The sequence below is a fragment of the Ochotona curzoniae genome, unplaced genomic scaffold (genome assembly GCF_017591425.1).
Source record: "Ochotona curzoniae isolate NIBS_2020 unplaced genomic scaffold, NIBS_Ocur_1.0 contig_2294, whole genome shotgun sequence".
Taxonomy (NCBI): Eukaryota; Metazoa; Chordata; class Mammalia; order Lagomorpha; family Ochotonidae; genus Ochotona; species Ochotona curzoniae.
In genome coordinates, this window is record NW_024465405.1 from 6,141,363 (window position 1) to 6,164,184 (window position 22,822).

A 22,822-nucleotide genomic window follows, 5' to 3' on the forward strand; every position below is an offset into this window, starting at 1 on the left:
GGGAAAGGACAGCAGAAGTGTCCAATAGGTGTCTGTAAGGCAAGGGGCCAGAGCCTCAGGCAGTGCCGGACCCCCGCCGGGAGCAGCACACATCCATCAGACTCCCACCCCAGATGGCACAGCAGTGTCACACCCCTGCCTGAGGTGGGCACAGCAGTACCAGATGCCCCCACCCCCTCCCCGAGGTGGCACAGTAACGTCAGACCCCTGCCTGAGGTGGCACAGCTCCGTCAGATCCCCACTTGGGGCAGCACTGCTGTCACACCCTCCCTAACCGCCCCCACCTTCACCCAGGACAGGAGGATGGGCAGGAGGCGGCAGTGGCCCCAGGACAGGGATGGAGAGTGGGAGGCACACACAAAGGCTCCCAGGCCTGCATGTCCATCGGTGCCAGGGGAACCCACTCCCCTGTATTTGTGGGTGCCACTGCCCTGAGCACCTGCAGAGGCATCCAAGACATGCAGGCCACACCGAGAGTGCATGCCCAGGAGACGGACAAGCCTAAAACCAGAAATTAAAACCAATGCAGAAAACGCCTGCACCGCAGGACAGCGACGTGGTCCTACCCCAGGAGACACGCCTGCAAGCTATGTGTCACAGCGTGTGTAGACAGCCACGCCCCTTACAGGCTGCACTGGGAACACAGGGCACATGTCCCAAACTGGTCTCAGGTCAGATCCACAAGGAACAAAAGTCCATGGCTGGCAGGAAGAGCGTGCCGAACCCACGCTGCACCCTTCTTCAGCAGAGCGTGAGGAATCTACACTGCACCTTCTCCAGAAGAGCATGCGCAGTCTTTTTAAGATCTATTCATTTTTATTGGAAAGGCAGATATACATAGAGAAGGAGAAACAAAGAGGAAGATCTTCCATCCGATGGTTCACTCCCCAAGTGAGTGCAATGGCTGGAGCTGAGCCAATCCGAAGCCAGGAGCTCTTCCGGGTCTCCCATACGGGTGCAGGGTCCCAAGGGTCCCTCAACTGCTTTCCCAGGCCACAAGCAGGGAGCTGGATGGAAAACAGGGCCGCCAGGATTAGAACCAGCAACCATATGGGATCCCGGCGCATGCAAGGCGAGGACTTTAACCACTGCGCTACTGTGCCGGGCCCAAGCATGCGGAGTCTACATTGCACTCCTACGGAGACCCAGACTGGCTCAGCTCCTGCGGGCGAGGTCATCTGAGGAGTGAAGCAGTGGATGGAAGCTCTCTCTCCTGTGTAACTCTGCCTTTCAAATGAAAATAAAATCTTCAAAAAGAAAAGGGGAAGGCAGAAACACTAGAACCCTCCTGACAAAACAGGAACGAGGGGAGACCCTGACAGAGAAGCATGTGGGCGCTTGGGCCCCAAGGCTCGGCAGGGCCAGGGGCTAAGTGGGCAGGGCGGCCAGGGGCTGACTGCTTCCGGCTCTGCTGCAGTGTACCCAGTGCGCCAGCCCCAGGAGGGCCGCTGAGAGCGAGCTGGGGCTGGCTTCCCAGCACTGGGGCACCTGACTTCTCACAGGCGTTCGGGACCCAATGCTCACTAGACAGGGGTCAGGGCACGGTTTTCTGCCCTTCCCTTCCTAGGCGGACATGGGACATTACGCCCAAAGCCCCAATGGTGCTGCAGAGCTGCCCTGCCAGGCACAAGTGATCCCATGGTGACCCAGTAGGAGCAGGGGCTTCTGCAAAGTGAGAGTTTGTGGAGGTGGGGAGGCAAGCCCAGCCGGGGTGGGGTGGGTACCAGCACAGGGGACATGGGAGCAGAGCCATGGGCTCCCTCGTGGGCAGACCCAGCTGGGGTGGGGTGGAGTGGGGTGGGTACCAGTGTAGGGGACATGGGAGCAGAGCCACGGGCTCCCGTGTGGGCAGGCCCAGCAGGAATTGGCATGGATGGGGGACATGGGAACAGAAATCAGCTGGGACGACACACCCGGGAACTGGAGCCCGCTAGTCACACCTCCTCGAGTCCCCTACCCTGTCGGAGTCAGCCTCCCCTCCTGCCTGTTCCCCGTATCAGGGCATCTGAAGGGACATTCAGGGTGACCAGGGGGCCAAGTCCTTCCAAATAGACAGGAGAACTAGCAGGGGCCTCCTGGGGGAGGACCAGGAGACCTGAGCCTCAAGGCACTGGAGAGATCCGCAGGGTCAGGGCACGTGACACAGGATGGAGGGCATGCCACAGCTCCTGGGGATGGCTGGGCAGGACCCAGAGGCCTCACGCTGGGGACTGACATGGCCGGGAACGTTCCACAGGAACACGGCAGGGCCACGTGGGGATGCACTCAGCGGAGGGGACACCACTAGTGAGCATTCCCCAGACCACCGCAGGGCCGCGTGGGGACAAAGCGCGGGTGGGTGGGCAGCAAGGGCAGGAGGAAAGGCAGGGAGCCCACACGGGTACACCGCTCACAAAGCTGGCTGAGGCTACGGGGCAGGGAAATGAACCCCGGCCGTCTGCTCCCAGCGCTGACCTCGGGGAGGGCTGCTGGGCAGACAGCCAAAGATGCCCAGCGGCTGCGGCGCCGCCACCCGCAGGGCCGGTCCGAAAAGGGAGCCACCCCGGCTTGCAGAGCGTGGACGCGCGGACGGACAAACCGCCAGCACCCCGCCAGCAGGGCCCGGCCGCGGGGGCCGAGCGCCGTCCGCGCACCGAGTCGGGGCTGGAGGCTCCCGGTGCCTCTCTGCCCCGGGCGGGAGGACCACGGGACCAACACCGCCGGCGGAACGCCGCGGCTCGGCCGCCTTCCCGAGCGCAAGTCCCTCACCTGAGGTCGGCCACGGTCGCGCCGCCAGGCGCCCCTCACGACCGCGGGAGGAAAGCGATTCGCGCGCCCAGCCCACTTGCCAATCGCAGAGCGGCACCCGACGATTGACTGCCCGCGCAGGCCAATAGCTGGCGCCGGTGGGCGGGACTCGGGGCGATCCGGCGCTTACAGGCCCGCGCTAACGGTTGCTAGGGACGCACTGGACGCGACCTACGGAGTTCCGAAGGAGCCAAAAGAGATGGGAAGGGAGGGCGGCACGAAGCCATCTGCCGGCGACCCGTCCCGAGGCGAGGACCTCCTGCACAGGCTCTGCGGCCCAAGGCGTCCGCGGAGGTCAGGCCCGCGCGGGGACGTGCAAGGCAACCTGCACCTGCCGTCTGAAGCCAGGGAGGCGCGCCCGGGCCCGGCGGCACAGCTGCCCCGCAACCCGCCAGTCCCACTCCGAGCCTCAGGCCGCCGGACTCCGCCACCTGCAACCACCCACCCTGCGAGGCGCGGCAGTCGGCCTCGCGTCGGAACTACAGCTCCCATGAGGCGCGGCGGCCGCGCAGGCGCGCCGGGGCCCAACCCGCGCGCCGGCGTCGCATTGGCCGGACCCGCCCCGGGCCGGGAGCTCTGATTGGCTGTTGGGCCTGAGGCGACGGGTTCCGGGAAGAGGACGAGCAGCCAATATGGCGGCGGAGCGCGGCGCTGGGCAGCAACAGTCGCAGGAGATGATGGAGGGTGAGCGGCCCCCGCGGGCGGCGGCGGGGGCCCTGCGGGCGGGGGCGGCGGGGCAGCGCCGAGAGCCCGGCTGCGCGGGGTCGGGGCCAGGCGGCGGTCCCGCGAACCGGCGCCCGCTGCTCAGGGCTCCAGGGCTCCAGGGCTCCTCTACTTTGCCGGGAGGAAAATGCATCCATTGCTGCTTGTCCGCCCCGCACGGGGCGGACACGTGTGTGCCGTGTCCGGACTTGAGCAAGCTCGCCAATGTTTACACCTTTTCCTGATGGGCATTTTCCGGGGCCATTTGGAAGACCCCACCTGTGTTTGAGGTGCAATCCGATGGGCACGGACCTCCCAGCAAAGTGGCCGGGCTGGACCCGAGGGGACGCGTCAACAGGGCGCGGGACAGGTGGGGTGAGAGCAAAGGGCGGTGAAGGGGAGCCAGGCGTCACACAGGAGGCTGGCCGGCAGGTTCTTCCTCCCGTGTCCCCGCTTACACCCTGATCTGCCGTCTGATGCCACTGTCCCCCTCCCCCGGCCCTCACGTGGCTTCCCGCTCCTCCCAGGTGCCCACACCTGTTGGTGACGGGGCGAGTGGCTGCCATTCCAGAAACATCTTGGGGTCAAAGTGTGACATCGCATCAGAATCTGGCAGGGGCGCCGGCCTCCCGGAAGTGACTGTAGAGATGGACCCTTAGCGTTCATGTAGTTCAGCAGTCCTTGCCTGGGCATCACTTGGCAAGCCCACCATGACATACAAGGACCAGCTAGATGACCTCCCACTCACCGAGGGCGCAGTTCTTTATCACAGGCGTTCCCTGGCCTGCGTCCCTGTCACAGGTTAGGATGTCAGCGTTGCAGATACACTTCAGAAGGGGTCACGAGAGACGCTGTTGTGGCCGCCTACGTGTTTTCGATGCCAGCCTTTGGAAGTTGCAAAGGGCCAGCACTGTATCTGAGGCCTCAACGTGCTTGGCACTTGTCTTTGTCCTCTGCCTTCCTCCGACCTTGCCACCCACAGTCTGACCTGAGCCCATCTTGGCCTCCTGGATACTGTCCTGTGTGCCAGGCTGACACTGATGAGGCTGTGTGGCAGAGGACCATGAGGCACCTCCCTGCCCTTGCTTCCACGCAAGCAGTGGACACCACTTGGCCTTTAGTGAGTCCCTTTCTAGGCCTAATGCCCTGCACTGTGGGTCCTGCCCTAATACGTGGTGGGAATGAGATCTTTTAGACATACCAATGGGAGGCAGATAGCCGTGGGCAGCTATATCAAGACAGTATGAACATGCTTTTTGAAACACAGTCACAGAACAGAAGGAGCAACTCTTGTATCCGCTGGTTCACTCCCACATGGCTGCCACAGCCAGGGCTGGGCCAGGCTAGAGCCAGAAGCAGGGAGCCTTCCCTGTGGGGGTTTCACTGCCTCGGTGAGCAGTGGCTGGATGAGGCTGGTGTTCCCTGGGCAGCCCGTGTCACAGGCCGCGGCTAACCCTGCTACATGGGGCGGCCTGAGTCACGGGCCGTGGCTAACCCTGCTACATGGGGCAGCCCCGTCCAGGAGTCCTCACTGGTGTGTGCATTCAGTTGACAGGAGAGTGGAATCAGAGGAGTCAGGTGACGATGAAGGAAAGAGACACAGCAGCGGCATTGTGGCAGACCTCAGCCAGCAGAGCCTGAAGGACGGGGAGCAGCAGGGTGAAGAGAACCCACAAGGTACCGCTGAGCCCAGGCATGTCCCGAAGCCAGGTGTGACGTCAGCAGGCTGCCTGCTCGGCCGCAGGGGGAGAAGCCCTCAGGGCCCACGCACCTGACTCCTCCACCCCCAGGTGTCAGGCCCAGCGCCCTGCAAGGGACAGCAGCAGTCTCAAGTCAAACAAGCAGTCAGCTTTCAGCCCGTATAATGGCCCGGCTTTTCTCGGTGCCTAGACAGTGCGTACTGCAAAGAATGGGAGAATCCTTGTGTATGCGAGAGGATGCTCACAGCGGGTGGCTGGATAAAATAAGCAAGTTTCTAAGCAGCACACACGTTGAGATCTTATTTTTAGTTGAATAGAAAATGAGGATGACACATCCCTGCAAGGGAAGGTGTGCGCATGCTGGGGCGCCTGTGGGCGGGCACTACGGGCTGCCGCTCCCACACATGCTCAGTCTGATCATGCACAGCCCCTCTGGAAGAATGTATCTCTAGACACAGCTGATTTTGAAGCAACACTGCTTTCTGACTTGGCGAAGATGACTGGTAACCATGGCAACTTAGAAAACTCCCTTTAAAAAGGAAGGTGGGATCAGAATGACAGTCTCAGAGTCACTTGGGAGCTTGAGTCCGTGTTCCGGAAAAGGTGTGGGTGAGAAAAAGAGTAGAGAGGCACTGCACTGGGCCGTCAGTCCATCTGTGCTGCTGGGCCCTCTGTCCGTCTCTGCTGGGCCGTCAGTCCATCTGTGCTGCTGGGCCCTCTGTCCGTCTCTGCTGGGCCCTCTGTCCATCTCTGCTGGGCCCCTCTGTCCGTCTCTGCTGGCCCCTCTGTCCGTCTCTGCTGGGCCCTCTGTCCGTCTCTGCTGGGCCCCTGTTCGTCTCTGCTGGCCCTCTGTCCGTCTCTGCTGGGCCCTCTGTCCGTCTCTGCTGGGCCCTCTGTCCGTCTCTGCTGGGCCCCTCTGTCCGTCTCTGCTGGCCCCTCTGTCCGTCTCTGCTGGGCCCCTCTGTCCGTCTCTGCTGGGCCCTCTGTTCGTCTCTGCTGGGCCCTCTGTCCGTCTCTGCTGGGCCCTCTGTCCGTCTCTGCTGGGCCCTCTGTCCGTCTCTGCTGGCCCCTCTGTCCATCTCTGCTGGCCCCTCTGTCCATCTCTGCTGGGCCCCTCTGTCCGTCTCTGCTGGGCCCTCTGTCCGTCTCTGCTGGGCCCTCTGTCCGTCTCTGCTGGCCGTCAGTCCTCTGTGCTGCTGGGCCCTCTGTCCGTCTCTGCTGGGCCCTCTGTCCGTCTCTGCTGGGCCCTCTGTCCGTCTCTGCTGGCCCTCTGTCTCTCTGCTGGGCCCTCTGTCCGTCTCTGCTGGCCCTCTGTCCGTCTCTGCTGGGCCCTCTGTCCGTCTCTGCTGGGCCCTCTGTCGTCTCTGCTGGCCCTCTGTCCGCTGGGCCCTCTGTCCGTCTCTGCTGGGCCCTCTGTCCGTCTCTGCTGGGCCCTCTGTCTGTCTCTGCTGGGCCCTCTGTTCGTCTCTGCTGGGCCCTCTGTCCGTCTCTGCTGGGCCCCTCTGTCCGTCTCTGCTGGGCCCTCTGTTCGTCTCTGCTGGGCCCTCTGTCCGTCTCTGCTGGGCCCTCTGTCCGTCTGCTGCCCTCTGTCTGCTGGGCCCTCTGTCCGTCTCTGCTGGGCCCTCTGTCCGTCTCTGCTGGGCCCTCTGTCCGTCTCTGCTGGGCCCTCTGTCCGTCTCTGCTGGGCCCTCTGTCCGTCTCTGCTGGGCCCTCTGTCCATCTGTGCTGCTGGGCCCTCTGTCCGTCTCTGCTGGGCCCTCTGTCCGTCTCTGCTGGGCCCTCTGTCCGTCTCTGCTGGGCCCTCTGTCCGTCTCTGCTGGCCTCTGTCGTCTCTGCTGGGCCCTCTGTCCGTCTCTGCTGGGCCCTCTGTCCGTCTCTGCTGGGCCCTCTGTCCGTCTCTGCTGGGCCCTCTGTCCGTCTCTGCTGGGCCCTCTGTCCGTCTCTGCTGGGCCCTCTGTCCGTCTCTGCTGGGCCCTCTGTCCGTCTCTGCTGGGCCCTCTGTCCGTCTCTGCTGGGCCCCTCTGTCCGTCTCTGCTGGGCCCTCTGTCCGTCTCTGCTGGGCCCTCTGTCCGTCTCTGCTGGGCCCTCTGTCCGTCTCTGCTGGGCCCTCTGTCCGTCTCTGCTCTGGGCCCTCTGTCGTCTCTGCTGGGCCCTCTGTCCGTCTCTGCTGGGCCCTCTGTCCGTCTCTGCTGGGCCCTCTGTCCGTCTCTGCTGGGCCCCTCTGTCGTCTCTGCTGGGCCCCTCTGTCCGTCTCTGCTGGGCCCCTCTGTCCGTCTCTGCTGGGCCCTCTGTCCATCTGTGCTGCTGGGCCCTCTGTCCGTCTCTGCTGGGCCCTCTGTCCGTCTCTGCTGGGCCCCTCTGTCCGTCTCTGCTGGGCCCTCTGTTCGTCTCTGCTGGGCCCTCTGTCCGTCTCTGCTGGGCCCTCTGTCCGTCTCTGCTGGGCCCTCTGTCCGTCTCTGCTGGGCCCCTCTGTTCGTCTCTGCTGGGCCCTCTGTCCGTCTCTGCTGGGCCCCTCTGTCCCTGTAGCTGCCAGGGTGCTGGTGAGGTGGCAGAGCTTGTGCAGTGGCCCCTGCTCTACAGTAGGATGCAGTCATGCAGTTTGCATGCTGAGGAGGGTCACACACCGTCACTTGGCTACAGCCTGAATGACCGGCTCCCACACCCCTGGCTGGGGATTGCCTGTCCTCAGGCAGCCAGCATTACCCACTGTGCCTTCTAGAGTTGTGCATGAACCAGCAGGTTCAGCCAAGTCAGTTGCTGTGCTCTTCAGCTGTGCCCCTGCAGTTCGTGAACTGCTGACTTCTTACTGTGCTGTGGGCCTGCGTCTGTCTCCAGGGTTCCCCACATGATTATTATGTATGACTTGGGTTGGTTTTATGTTGGAAAATCAGGATGTAAGCTATCACAAGTGACTCCCTTTGTAGTTTGTCCAAGGGTCTTGCAACATTTGGTTCTCTCCCCAAGTGCTGGGGGAGGCTGAAGCCAGTAGCAGACACCCCAGTCCAGGTCACAGTGTGAGTGTCGGGGAGTCAACGCTGCATCCCAGGAACTGGGATCCAAGAAGCTGACTGGAACCAGGTAGGACAGTGTAGGGCAGTGAAAACCCCTCAAAGGACAGTGTCACAGTCAGACCACACTCCTCACCTGACACCCCTCAACGAGCAGGGGACAGTGTCACAGTCAGACCACACTCCTCACCTGACACCCCTCAACGAGCAGGGGACAGTGTCACAGTCAGACCACACTCCTCACCTGACACCCCTCAACGAGCAGGGGACAGTGTCACAGTCAGACCACACTCCTCACCTGACACCCCTCAACGAGCAGGGGACAGTGTCACAGTCAGACCACACTCCTCACCTGACACCCCTCACAGACCAGGGGACAGTGTCACAGTCAGACCACACACCTGACACCCTCACAGAGCAGTACTCTGTCAGCACCTGGCATTAATCGAGTCTGATTTCTTCCAGACTGCAGACTAGTAAGACATAGAGAGGGTGAGCATGGGCCCTTTTGTGGAGAAGAAGCACCTTCATTCACAGTGTCTCCCAGAACGTCAGCCTCTGCTGTGTGTGTTCATGGGGCTCTTTGTGCTTCTTTGTTGTTGCATTACCTTGTGTCTGTATCAGACTGCATGTCTCCGTGTGTGTGTGTGTGTGTTTATAGCCGTGTTTATGGCTTTGAGTGCAGCAGGAAGCGTGCATGGTGTCATATCTTTGGATTTTTTTTTAATGTATCTGTGTGTGCCTGTCATTGTGTGATATGTGTATATTTTGTGTCATATTTTTGACTACGTAGCTGTGTGCCTGTCATTGTGTGTACATGTGTGAATGTGTGGTTGTCATTGTGTGTGCATGTATGACTGTGTGTGGCTGTTATCGTGTGCACATGTGTGGTGTCATCTGTGACTGGCTGTCACTGTGTGCACGTGTGTAGCTATATGTGGTGTATTTGTGTCTCAGTCGCTTTCCCACATGAGCTTAAATGAAAGGGAGGACCTGTTAATGAAGGCTGCTCCCCAACCCCACAGTCCCATGGGCAAGGAGAGCTAGCTTTCTGGAATGAGTCTGGTGATGGCCTCCTGGCTGGCAGGGGAGCTCCTGGCCCGTCTCTGTCAGTGAAGTACTCTCCCTCACGGCCTGACTGGATAGAAGGACCCAGGATGGGGTCAGGCCAGCACTCCACCTCAGGGGCCTGATGAGTGGGAAGGGGCACGTGGGGAGAGGCAGGCTGCACCATGGCCATCAGGGGGTGAGGCGGGGCTGGTGGCTTCCTTCCCAGCAGATTCGGAGGTACCAGGAGAGGTGGGACAGCATTGGTCACCATGATGCAAGGACCGCATCGTGCCAACTCTGTCCTCTGCCCTGGACTCCCCTGGACTGCCAACTGCCGGCAGGGTTCTGACCACATTCCCTCTTTCCCTCTCCTTTTTCAGAGGAACATGAGCTGGCTGTGGACATGGAGACCATTCACCTGGACAAAGACGCGGAGGTAACACCCCTGTGCTACCCCGGGTTCCTGGTGCTCACCAGCTCACCCTGGATGTTTGCTTTTGACACGCGTGTCTCTTGTGGCTGCTAGCAGTGGACCCTGTCCCACCTGTGTTTACCCTTGAGGGCTGGGTGGTGAATGACGAACAATTTGAACCCATGATTGTGTGGTGCCTCCCCAGCCTGTGAGAGCAGCAGCATGGGCAGAGGGACAGACCGAGCCTGGCCTAGTGTCTGGCTGCTGGGACACTCTCCTCAGAGTCTAGTCCTGACGTGCTGTGCTGAGGCTGGGAGGTGGGAGGACAAAGTGACACAGAAATCCTCTGAGTGGTCAGTCCTGTGTAAACCTGGTGGGGTCGCACTTGAATTGAACAGCACTGACTGGCAGCTCGCCCCTTGTCACTGCTGCGCCTGACGCAGCCCCCGTCTCTCCTCGCTGTCATCCACTTGAGCCTCCTGTGAGAGCTGGTGTGGCTGTTCCTCTGGGCCCAGCGACCACTCACCTGGTCACTTTGTCGTAGGACGTCGACCTGAACCACTATCGCATCGGGAAGATCGAAGGCTTTGAGGTGCTGAAGAAGGTGAAGGTGAGGGCAGGCCCCACCTCCTCCCCAGCACCTTGCAGCTCTCGGAGGGCCACAGGGTGGGTGCAACGTGAGCCCAGGCCTACCTGTGGCCTGAGCCCATCCCTGTGAGGCGCTCCCTCGAGTTCAGTCTGGGATCCCCCTACAAGTGGACCCTCCAGGGGCTCCACTGCTCACAGGCCACCACAGCCTCCTCTGGGGTCTCCCCACCTGAGGGTGGATAAGGCTGCCTTGTCAAGTGCAGCCCCTGGCTGGACAACAAAGAACAAAATACCTCTGCCAGAAGACTGGCCTTAGATCCCAGTAACAGCCCCCACTGTGCCCCAGTGACAGCCAACAGAGCTTCCGGCCCACACTGTGTCCCAGTGACAGCCAACAGAGCTCACAGACCCCACTGTGCCCCAGAGACCGCCAGCAGAGCTCATGCCCCCACTGTGCCCCAGTGACCGCCAGCAGAGCTCACGGACCCCACTGTGCCCCAGTGACCGCCAGCAGAGCTCATGCCCCCACTGTGCCCCAGTGACCGCCAGCAGAGCTCACGGACCCCACTGTGCCCCAGTGACCGCCAGCAGAGCTCACGGACCCCACTGTGCCCCAGTGACCGCCAGCAGAGCTCACGGACCCCACTGTGCCCCAGTGACCGCCAGCAGAGCTCATGCCCCCACTGTGCCCCAGTGACCGCCAGCAGAGCTCACGGACCCCACTGTGCCCCAGTAACCATGTAGGTGCTCATGGCTGCCACTGTGCCCCAATAACCATGCAGGTGCTCAGAGCCCCCACTGCACCCCAGTAACCGTGCAGGTGCTCACAGCCCCCAGTGTACTGTTGTCCATGTCTACAGACGCTGTGCCTTCGTCAGAACCTCATTAAGTGCATTGAGAACCTGGACGAGTTGCGTGGTCTCCGCGAATTGGATCTTTATGACAACCAGATCAAGAAGATTGAGAACCTAGAATCCCTGACAGAGCTGGAGTGAGTTGGGAGACCATGCACCCCCGCCGGGTGGTCAGGGGTGGCTGGGTGGGAGCAGCTGGTGTCCCTAGAACCAGCACCTGCCCAGCTCTGGGCCCTGGGTGTGGCCCCCCACCCTGGGCTGCCACTGGGGGTATACTGCTGGCTTGCGGGCAGGCTGCTCCCCGGCGGGAGCCTTAACCCCAGTTTCCTTTCTAGGCAGGTGGCCTAACAGTTCAGATGCCCACCGCTCCTATCAGACTGCCAGTGTCTGATCCCCGCCTCCTGCTCATGCAGACCCTCAGAGGCAGCAGTGATAGCGCGAGTAACTGGGTTGCTGCCCCCTTGTGGGAGACCTGGAGTGAGCTCCTGGCTCTGGCCCAGCCCAGCCCACCGCAGGTATTGGGGAGAGGACGTGGATGGGAGCTTGCTCTCTGTCCCTCAGTCTCTCTCTGTTGCTCCTCCATCTCTATCCCCTGTCTGTTTCTCTCCCTCTCGCCTCCTCTCTTCCTCCCTCCGTCCTCCCTCTCCCCGTCCCTCTCTCTGCCTCTCCAGTAAAAAAAAAAACAAAAAAACTGCCCTTTGAATGCTTTTTGAGAAAATTAATTTATTTGAAAGGCAGAAAGACAGAAACAGAGACAGAGAGCTTTTCCATTCGCTGGTTCCCTTCCCAAATGGCCACCACGCCAGGGCTGGGCCAGGCCACAGTCAGGAGCCTGGAGGTCCTGCTTGGTCTCCTGTGTGGGTAGCAGCGACCCAGGCACAGGAACCAATGCCTGCTGCCTCCCAGGAGTGCACATGAGCAGGGCTGGAGCCCAGGGTCTAAAGTGGCATGTTAGCCACTGCACCACAGGGGCAGCCACCGCTTATTAAGACATAAGAATACATGGTTGTTGTAAGCCTAAGAATGAAGGAGCCGAGCCAGGCCCAGTTCTCCCTGAGCCCTGCCCACTGTGGCACAGGCACTTCCCCAGTGCCTTGTGCAGACTCGGTCCAGGGGGCCGGTGGGCAGCCCCGCCCCGTTCCTGATGGTCCCCTGCGGGTAGGCAGTGGCAGGGTCAGTGGCACCCCTGGCAGGTGGTAAGCTCCAAGTTATGTGCAGCCTGAGCTCATTAAGGAGGAAATGTTTTCTTGTTCCCAGGATTCTAGATATCTCTTTTAATCTGCTAAGAAACATTGAAGGGATCGACAAACTGACCCGACTGAAGAAGCTCTTCTTGGTCAACAATAAAATCACTAAGATTGAGAACCTGAGTGCTCTCCAGGAGCTGCAGATGCTGGAGCTGGGCTCGAACCGCATCCGGGTAGGCCGCGTGGGCCACTTGCCTTGGGCTTTTTCCCGGAATGGTAACTGGAAGTCAGTGTCCGTCGGGTCTGCAATGACACCCCCAGAATTTGGGGAACAGGGGAGCCTGCTCAGATGGCCTCCAGCCCGGTGGGGTCCACTCTACTCTGGGGTTCATGTGGCCCAAGACTATTAGAAACAGTTTGGTGCTCATAGAAGCAGCGTGCGGTGTCTATTTCCACCGTGGAGGGCCCGTGGCATGGTCCGAGCAGAGCCCAGGAGAGGACACCAAAGGGCCTGACATTGGGGAGTGTGCTGGCTGAGAGGAGCAGGCTGCTTTTATCAGGAATAAGGACTTCTGTGGGCAGAGGCCTACGTGTCCACACCTAGCATCCCCATGGTTACCATGGCCAGGAGCCTCTGCTTCAGTGGGCAGCTGGCGCCCCCACTCCCAGCCTTCTTGCTCTGAGGCTGCTGGGAGCAAGGGTGGGCTGTGGACCGCAGGGGGCCATTGGGGTACAGACAGACAGCTCTCAGGAGACTTAACAGCTCAGGGGGGATGGAGTGGCGACATGCATATGGTCCCAACAGCCAAATCCTCACTGGGTTACCTTGTCAACTGAAACATTGTAGCTTGTTCCAAGAGGAACACTGGGCCAGTCACTCAGCAGTCACTCAGCAGCCCACTCTGCCCAGGGCACCAAGGGCAGGGCAGACTGGCAGCGTGGTCCTGGCCATAGGGGTGCACGGTGATGGAGGAACTCGCTCAGGCAGGGTGTCAGCTGGGGGCTCCCTGTGGAGACCGAGGCTCTCAGACCACATGACCTGCTGGGCTCTGAGGCGTCCACTTCCTCAGGGCATGCCCAGACCCAGAGCTCTGGGAACATGGGGGGCAGGCTGCTCCCCATCCTCTCCCTGTTTTGCTCTGTTCTTTCTGGTGTGATGTAGCGACAGGTTTGCAGAGCGGGTGCGTGACTTGCCTGCTGTCATCCTGTCTCTCACGTTGCCCTGTTCACTCCACAGGCCATTGAAAACATTGACACACTAACCAGTCTGCAGAGTTTGTTTTTGGGAAAAAACAAAATTACTAAACTTCAGAACCTGGATGCACTCACCAACCTGACTGTCCTCAGCATGCAGGTACTGGTCCCAGCTCCCAGCCCCTCTGAGCGCAGCAGCCAGACCCGCAGGCATGGCCCGCCCCCCCTCTGCCCCTCCTCAGTGCTGGGCTTCCGACAGAGACCTCAGGTCCTGTGGAACACACACACACTTCCACCTCAGACACACATGCTTCACACACATGCATCATAGATACACATGGTAAGCTCACACATGTACATATCACATATGCTGTTTTTAATTTTTTTTTATAATCTTACATAGTTGACTAAGGCACAAAGGGTCAGGAGCTACTGAAAAGTGGACAAGACCGTTGTCTCCACACTAACATCATTTTCCCCCTGTATCTGGGGTCAGGGGAGAAACAGGGAGAAGCCCCACCCAACCTTCCACCCATCCCAGGTCCCTGATGTGGGGCATGCTACGAGGGGCCTGCTTGAGCAGTTTTGATAGTTCAACAGTTCTGAATTGCTGCCAATCTTGCCATTCCAAGCATGATGAAATCTCTTCAGAATCCACTGGCTGACATAGTCTCTTCATGGTTGGGGTTCTGAGATCAGCAGTTCAGTTGGAGGCATCTCCAAAGAAATTTCGTCTGAGGTGATCCCAGACCTGATTCTTGTATGTACTTGCTAGTACAGAGTCCGGCACCATCCATCGCCCTAGTCAGCTTATACACATGCTGGTCATTACAGTTTCTGGGTCAGTTCTGTTTCTAGCCCTGTCTTGCATCAAACCAATGGGTGTTGCAGTCCAGCCTGATCCTGCCCACTTCATACTCGGCCCTCACGCAAACCAGTGGGAGTTGCAGCCTAGTTGGGGTAACTCCCCATAACCCCCACCAGGCCTGCCCCTACCCTGGTTCCCATGCTTGCCAGTATGTACCGCAGACTTGTTGAGTCTGTCCCACGTCCCATTTAGCTCTCATACATGTCAATGGGCATTGGAGCTTAGTTCAACCCACCCAACCCTACTATCCAGCCCACACATACTGGCTGGTGCCTTTCTGTCTGCCACCCCTGCCCCTGTCCTGGTTTTCATGCTCTCCAGCGGGAGCGATAACCCACGAGGGAGGTGCCCACTGTTTTGCTACTAGGCCACTCCCACTCCTGGATTATGCACTCTCCAGGTGGTTCTGGAGTTTAACTTGACAGATTTAGCCCCCAGTGCCAGCCTCTGCCAGCTGATGCTGTGGCAAAGCTCAACCAACCCTCACCCACTCTAATTTTGCTTATACCAGCCCAACTGGCTTTTCCCTGATCTGGCTCACATGAGGCCCACAGGTGTTGTAGCCCTGCCTGGTCTGGTCTGCCCCATCCCAACTGACGCTCTCCAATGGGAGTGGTTGTCCAGCCGTGGCGCTCACATTCCCCTTGCCGACTTTGCCCCCTCCGTCCCTTGTTCCCACGTGTGCTGGTTGGGCATTGCAACCACTTCTGATACAGCTCACCTCACCTTGGCATTCCGTAATGTGCACTGGTTTGTGTCGCGACCAAACCTGGCCCTCCCACACTCTGTTCTGGTGCTCAGATTCACCAGCGGGTGATGCGAACTGGTTCAGCTTGGTCTGCCCCTGACCTGTGCCAAGTGTATGCCAATGGGTATCTTCCTCTGGCCTGGTCTGGGTTGCTCCCTGTCATGGTTCTTGCACTCACCTACAGGGACTGTGTCCCGACAGAGAAGTTTCCCCAGCTCCTCCATCAGAACCTCTCCCTATTCCAGATCTTGTGCGTACTGGTGGGTCCATGGGCCAGCCCTCCTTGCTAGCCTTCAGTCCATTTCAGTTCTTACCGTTGCATGTTTCAGCCAAGCCAAGGCTTGTCCATGCCGAGACACTGCTCGCACATAGCGCAGTAGGGGCAGAGACCTGGCCCAGTCCATCCTACCTCTACCCAGGTTCTCCAGAGCACAGTGGTGCTGGGGTCTAGCCTGGCTTAGAGCACCCAGTCCCAGTTCACACTTGTGCCAAGGGCGATGGCAGCCATATCCAGACCAGAATGCAGTCCCCACTCTGGCCCTGCTCTTCCATTACACATGTTTTATACATACAAACGACACAGACATCACACATGGGCACACACACACTTCAATTGCTCACACACCTGTTGACCCTTTTCCCAGGGGCAGCATCAAGTGGTTTTAACCTCCAGGACAACCCCCCCTCAGATTGTGGCGTATGTGCTGAGCCACTCAAGGCCAGCCCTGCCATGTATGGAGTTCTGGCAGGTTCCACTGATCCCAGGATGGGCATGTAAGAACAGACCTCTGCTGAGAGAAATGAGAACTAATGACTTTTCAAATCATTAATTTTGACATTTAGAATTCCTGAGTTAAGGCTAGTACAGTGGCACAGTGAGGCAAGCCACTGCCCCTGCCCTCAGCGTTGTGTATTAGAGCGCTGGGGCCAGCCCTGCTGTCTGCTTCTAGCCCGGTGAGTGCTCACGGCCCGGGAGGCACGTGAAGGGCTGAAGCATTTGGGCTCCTCACGCAAACTGGGGAGGAGTTCCTGCTTTCTGCCTTCAGTCTGGCACGACCCTGGCTATTGTGGCCATCTGGGGAGTAAACCATCTGATGCAAGATCTCTCTACTCCGCCTCTATCACTCTGCCTTGCAAATGTCCCTTTCTTAAAGATGTGTGTGTTAAATTTGTGCATTTTATTGGAAAGGCACATTTTATAGAGAGGAGATATAGAGAGAAGTATCCCCAAGTGGCCACAGTGGCCAAAACTGAGCCGATCCCAAGTCAGGAGCCAGGAGCCTCTTCCGGCTCTCCCACACGGGTGCAGGGTTCCAAGGCTTTGGGCCGTCCTCCACTGCTTTGCCAGGCCACAGGCAGGGAGCTGGATGGGAAACGAACCATTGGCCGTATGAGATCCCAGCACGTGTAAAGTGAGGATTTAGCCACTGAGCCATCTTGCCGGGCCCAAAGATGTATATGTATTTTAAAATCAGAATGGCAGAGAGACAGGCAGCTGGTTCGTGCCCAGTTGCTCCACTTTCCATCCAGCTCCCTGCCTCCTACCTGGGAAAAAGATGGAGAATGGCCCAAAACCTTGAATCCCTGAGCCTACGTGGGACAGCAGCAGGGCTTCTGGCTCCTGGCTTCAGCCTGGGCCATCCCGAGCTGCTGTGCTGTCTGGAAGTGCACTGACAGGTGGAGGAGTGCTTACTGACTCCCTCCACTCTGGCTGTTTGCAAACAAGCCTTCAGTGAATACCTATGAAGTCAACCGAGGCCAGCATTCCTGCCCCATGTGCTTCTGACCACTGTCGGCCCTGCCCTTGCAGAGCAACCGGCTGACCAAGATCGAGGGTCTTCAGAGTCTGGTGAACCTGCGCGAGCTGTACCTCAGCCACAACGGCATCGAGGTCATCGAGGGCCTGGAGAACAACGTAAGGACCGCCGGGGTGACAACTGCCGCCCGAGCCCACTGCGCAGCCACCTGGCACACAGCCATTGGGAGGCTGTCCGTGCCCCTCCCAGCCTGGTCACTACCGCAGCTCTGCTTGCTTCAGCACAGTGCCACCCAGAGTCTGTTTTGACTGTTTTGTTGTGGGTTGTTTTTCCGGTTCTGTTGAGTTGCCAGTGTTTTTTTTCTGTCCCATTCAGGGCTTTTGGCCTTGCTGCCGCCATGTTGCCACTAGAGGATTCGGAAAGTTGGGGAGTTGAGTCACCAGCAGGGGTGCCCGGGGAAAGCGGGCCCTGAGGGCGCTCCCCACCCCATTGGGAACCCTGGTTGTCCCTTGGCCTGAGACAAAACAGAGGGGAGCAGTGGTTGTCCCTTAGAGGTGACCATCTCCCTGTCCTAACTGTGACCTCTTCACGGATCTGAAATCTTCTGGGATCGCTGCAGCCTCTGTGTCCCCAGCCCTCCTCTCCTTCCTTTAAACAGTTATTTCCCCTTTGCTTTTTGGGAGGGCTTTGCAAGCCTGGTGTGGCTCCCCGTAGCAGACATATAATTATGTGGGTGTGTGGTCCCTGGTCACCACCTGCTCCCTGCTCTGGGCCAACACAGAGACCCCGGGCAAGGACACGTGACTGAGATGAGCTTGAGCACCCTGGAAACTCCTAGCATCCAAGGAACTTTTGCCTAAAGCCCCAGCACCATGCACCTACCTCACAAGCCACAGAGTGGGGTGCCCTGCAGGCTGCGGCCAGTCCATGTGGCACATGGCACACGCGGGACAGAGGCATGGCCATCATGCTTTCCAGCCAGTTTGGGTGTGTGAGGGATCTATGCTTTTTCAGTGGAGTATTTTTTAACTTCCTTAAAATGCGGGAGACTCTGAAGACAGCCACAAGTAAAGGAGGGTGAGCGTGGGCAGACAGTAGATACTGGGAGAGAGGATTTGCCAGTTGCATTGGTGAGACATACTGCACAGCAAGAGAACGCATTCCAGCAGCGAGGATCGACCAGATTCTTTGTTCAGCATTGTGCTCTGTAGACTGAGAAGGCCGGTGTCCCTGGGCAGTGAGTGTGGGAGGCCCTCCAGGTGCTGTACTGTCTGCCTGTGGGCTGTGTGCCGCTCACTCCCAGGAGTGTGGGCTGTGTGCCGCTCACTCCCAGGAGCGTGGGGTGTGTAGAGGCCGGTGGTGGGCACTGTGCAACCTTGCCAGCATTCCCTCTTCAGTGCCCGTCTCCAGCACGGAGCTTGGGTCTGCCCGCAGTGACAAGGGCCCCGGATGGCTGTGTGGATTCTACTTAGTAGCCGTGCCACTGTGTCCGCCTGGGGAGGATGGGGCAGTCATGTGCCCTCGACAGCTCCTGCTCTGTGAAGAGGGATCATGCCCGCCTAGACACGGGGCCCTGGGCACTTGCTGCTTGCTCAGCCGTGGTATCTGTTTCTGTTTCAGAACAAACTCACCATGTTGGACATCGCATCCAACAGGATCAAGAAGATTGAAAATGTCAGCCACCTAACAGAGCTGCAGGAATTCTGGGTAAGTGTAACCACGCCAATGCAGAACGGAGTGTGCCCTATGGGACCTCAGGACTGCCCACAGCTGCTCCTGAGCGGCACGTCCCCGATGGGCACCCAGCTACAGCTGACGCGGTTTACCCTTAGGGCCTGGAGGTCACAATCCAGCTTCTGCAGGTGTGCCTGGGGCTTGCCCCTGTGCCAGAGGTGTACCCTGGGTGTGCTGGGAGCTGGTGCTGTCAACACGAGAGAAGATACCAGGGGCTGAACAGCAGTCCCTGTGCCCAGGTCCTCTGTGTCAAGGCGCTCGGGGAGATCTCGGGCCTCTGGCCCTCCCTGCCTTGCAGCCCTGCAGAATTCTGTCCGATGCTGTGGCCCATGTGCGACCCGTGGGCCCGTGGGCTGGCTGGGACTCCTAGCAACCTGCCGTTTGGCTGCTTGCTGGCTCAGGTCTTCTGTGTGCTCGTCTGCCAGCGTCCCTGCCCCCAGGCTCCCCTGGAAACCAAGGAGCCTCTGTGCTGATCCTCCTGGTGGCACCAAGTGTGTTGAGGATAAGCAGAAACTGAACGTTGGGAAAGCCAGCCAGGCCAGCGGACAGGGAGCTGTGCCCCAGGGGCTGCAGCCGGACGGGGAGGGCTGGGGAGCCTATCCAGGGACCCATGTAGCACCATCCTCAAGGCAGCGGCCCTGGTGCTCACAGAACTGACCTCACTGAAGCCAGAGACCCCGCAGGAAAGCCAGACAACAGGAGCAGGGATCAGGAGGCAGTCACAGAGGCACATGGGACAGCGGGGCAGCTGACCCTGGCCAGTGTTGGAGTGTCAAGCCCTGCCAGGGGGCAGTATGGCTCTCCCCTCAGCCTGTGTCCACTGCCCACCTCACCCCTGCCTGGCCCTCCCTGGCCCTCAGCTCATCCTGCTCACACCCACTCCCTGTATCTACCTGCGGGAGCCTGGGTCGCAAAGTCAAGTTTGCCCTTCACCAGAACCTGCTGACAGGGGAGGGCTGTTCCTGCATGCCCCCTCCTGGGCCAGCCGGCCTTCCCAGCAGTGCCCTCACCTGGACCCGTGTCTCCCAGATGAACGACAACCTGCTGGATTGCTGGAGTGACCTGGACGAGCTGAAGGGGGCCCGGGGCCTGGAGACCGTGTACTTGGAGCGAAACCCCCTGCAGAGGGACCCACAGTACCGGCGCAAGGTCATGCTGGCCCTGCCCTCTGTGCGGCAGATCGACGCCACCTTCGTCAGGTTCTGAGGCCTCCACACCTCAGCTGGCCCCTCTCAGAACTCCCAGCCACAGTTTTTAATCCACCTGTTGCTCTCGAAGTCGTCGCTACAGCAAGTCACAAGCCCAGTGGCACAAAGAAGGCGCAGACGACACTCGTGTGTGATGCTCTATTAAACCTTGCCACCGTCCTGCTGTAGTCTGTGGGAGCTGTCTTGCGTGCCATCATGTGGAGCTGCCTCCTGTCGGCCCTGACCTCCGTCTTGCTGGCCCTTAAGGCTACAGACAGGAGAGGACACACAGCGCGTTGTGTTCATCTGTGTGTCACAGGCCTGCCTGCAGGGTGTCCCAGGCATCCCAGTGGCCCCAGGAGCCCGTTTGCAAGTTGGAGACGCCCAGAGCTGCCTGGCCATCCAGTTGTGGAGACATCACATTGAAAAGAATCTGGGGTGTATGTGACCAGGGCCCAGGCAGTCTGTGTGCACCTGTGCCAGTTGGGTCCCCAGGCCTGAGGGTGCCCGTCAGGGCCCTGGCCTTGGCACTCCCGTCTTCGTTGCTGATGATGGCAGAGCTGTGAAACGGAGCCTCACACGTGCTGGACCGCAAGTCCGTGACTGATCCGTCTCAGGACCTCACCCTTGCCCGCTGCAGTGCGGCCGCCCACACCTGCGCTACACGCGTGCAGCCTTTCCTTCTCGTTAGTGAGACACAGTAAGCTCACCCACTGATCCCAGTTTCCCTTAACAGCTTGGCTGTATCAGAGCCAGGAGCCAAAACTCAAGCAGGTCTTCATGTGGGCGCCGGGGACCCAGTTAAGGGGTCTCTGCTGCCTCCCCAGGCACTCATTAGCGGGAAGTTGGACTTGGGAATTGAGCCAGGCTACTAACCCAGCGTCCCCAACAGCACCCTCAACCACTTCACCACTACTTACAGTTACTGGCTTCTGCTTTTATTTATTTTTTGAAAAAGGTTTATTTATTTTTCTTGGAAAAGCAGATATATAGAGAGCGGAGGAGAGACAGAGAGGAAGATCTTCTGTCCAATGATTCACTCCCCAAGTGATAGCAACAGCCAGAGCTGAGCTGATCCGAAGCCAAGAGCCGGGAGCTCTTCCAGGTCTCCCATGCGGGTGCAGGGTCCTAAGGCTTTGGGCCGTCCTGGACTGCTTTCCCAGGCCACAAGCAGGGAGCTGGATGGGAAGTGGGGCTGCCAGGATTAGAATCAGCACCCATGGGGCCCAGCACGGTGGCGCAGTGGTTAAGGTCCTCGCCTTGCACGCCCGGGATCCCATATGGGCGCCAGTTCTATCCCGGCAGCCCTGCTTCCCTTTCAGCTCCCTGCCTGTGGCCTGGGAAAGCAGTGGAGGACAGCCCAAAGCTTTGGGACCCTGCACCCGCGTGGGAGACCCGGAAGAGGCTCCTGGCTTCGGATCGGCATAGTTATCGGCCCGTTGCGCTCACTTGGGGAGTGAATCATCGGACGGAAGATCTTCCTCTCTGTCTCTCCTCTCTGTATATCCGCCTTTCCAATAAAAAAAAAAAAAAAGAATCAGCACCCATACGGGATCCTGGAGCGTGCAAGGCGAGGACTTTAGCTACTAGGTTACCATGCCGGGCTCTTCTGTGTTCTTAAAAAACACGCACTGCTCAGCAGTGTGGCCCAGCTGCCTGTATCCCATGTCGCCTGCCTGGTGTGAGTCGTGGCCCCCCCACACTTTGAATCCAGTACCCTACTCATGCACCTGGGAGGCACCACATGGCAGCTCAGGGCACTGAGCCCCTGCCACACATGAGGCAAACCCAGGTGGGGGTCCTGGCTCCAGGCCTTGGCCTGGTCCAGCTTCGCTAGACAATTAGGGAGTGAACCAGTGGGTGGGCAATCTGTGTGTCTGTCATTCTACTTTTCAAATAAATACACGTGCATGTATACATGTAATAATAATACTATATACACATACATGCTTGCCACAGGCACCTACCATACTTACATGCTACATACACATTACACTGCATGCCATGTGCACACATTGACACCCGCCTGGATGGAAGGCTGCAGGGGCACGGCCACCAGCTGGGGGCTCAGGACCCTCACCGTCAGGCTGGGTTAGTGTGGTCACTGCATGTCTTCCCTGCCACCTGCGATGGGGGCCGCATGTGGCTGCTGAGGCAACATTGGGCTCACTGGCAGGAAGCCAGACTGCAGCTGCAGCACCACGTGGCACATGCTTGCCAGGCTACCCCATTGCATCTAAGAAGGGCTCCACAACAGCCCTGCGCCAGATTCTGCCAGCCTGGCTGGGACCAAATCCCGAGTTCTTCATCCAGGATCAGCACCGTGTCACGTCCAGCCCCTGTATGTGGGTTTGGCCCCAGCTCTACCCATGGCCAGCAGTGGCTGAGGAAGGGCAGTGAGGATTGGGGGGATCCTCGGGTTCCCTTGCCAAGCATGCCACAGGCTCTGGAACACCGTGGCTGTGGGCCCGGAGCTGCAGGTGCTCCCCGCAGGATGGCAGGATTTCTGGTGGGCGCACGTCCCCAGGCACCTTTACCCCCAGCAGAGGAAGCAGTCAAGACCTCAGCGTCTGTTGTGACGGGAAGACACGGGTGCTGTGTATTTGTTAAGATGTGTGTGCGCATTTAATTGTAAAGACATTTAGAGAGGAGAGACAAAACCTGTGTGTTGCTTCACTCCCCAAGTGGCTTCAACAGCCAGAGCAGAGCCGATCGGAGCCAGGCGCTTCTTCCAGGTCTGCTTTCTTGTTTCCTGCCCAGCAAAGGGTCAGACAATGGGTTCCTCAGCAGGAACCCCCCGAGAGAGTCTAAGCATGTCCATTTATGGCAGTGTAAGCACAAACTTACATAGACTAGGCAAGGGGAAGGCAGGAGGGTCTCTCGACAGTCCTCGCACCCAACAGTGACACTGTCATTGCCGAGAGGGCATGTCCGTCTATCTGGACTCTCCAGTCGTAGCAGGTCACATACACACACATGGCTGGCAGGTACATGCTGCACGCCAGGTTCACCCGTACGGCTGTAAGGCAGCTGAAGGTCCAGCACA

At 59.2% G+C, this 22,822-nt stretch overlaps 1 protein-coding gene across 2 annotated transcripts; it reads left to right on the top strand.

The window, feature by feature from the left end:
- The first annotated feature begins 3,388 nt into the window (after window positions 1–3,388).
- On the top strand, window positions 3,389–19,956 carry PPP1R7 (protein phosphatase 1 regulatory subunit 7). 2 transcript variants are annotated; one of them, XM_040972384.1, is made up of 10 exons: window positions 3,394–3,471; window positions 5,038–5,166; window positions 9,628–9,683; window positions 10,204–10,269; window positions 11,108–11,238; window positions 12,359–12,521; window positions 13,526–13,642; window positions 16,909–17,013; window positions 18,476–18,562; window positions 19,619–19,956. In XM_040972384.1, exons 1-10 carry the CDS (start codon window positions 3,420–3,422, stop codon window positions 19,793–19,795), a joined length of 1,083 nt encoding a protein of 360 aa, XP_040828318.1. In that variant the 5' UTR covers window positions 3,394–3,419; the 3' UTR covers window positions 19,796–19,956. The 2 variants fall into 2 exon arrangements, with proteins under 2 accessions (XP_040828320.1, XP_040828318.1); XM_040972386.1 differs by lacking the exon at window positions 5,038–5,166 and having other exon boundaries at window positions 3,389–3,471.
- Window positions 19,957–22,822: the final 2,866 nt, after the last annotated feature.

Coding starts and splice junctions, on each gene's coding strand:
- PPP1R7 (XM_040972384.1), top strand. CDS start 3,420: ATGGCGGCGGAGCGCGGCGCTGGGCAGCAACAGTCGCAGGAGATGATG. Junction 10,270..11,107: donor AGGTGCTGAAGAAGGTGAAG/GTGAGGGCAGGC, acceptor CCATGTCTACAG/ACGCTGTGCCTTCGTCAGAA. Junction 12,522..13,525: donor TGGGCTCGAACCGCATCCGG/GTAGGCCGCGTG, acceptor TTCACTCCACAG/GCCATTGAAAACATTGACAC.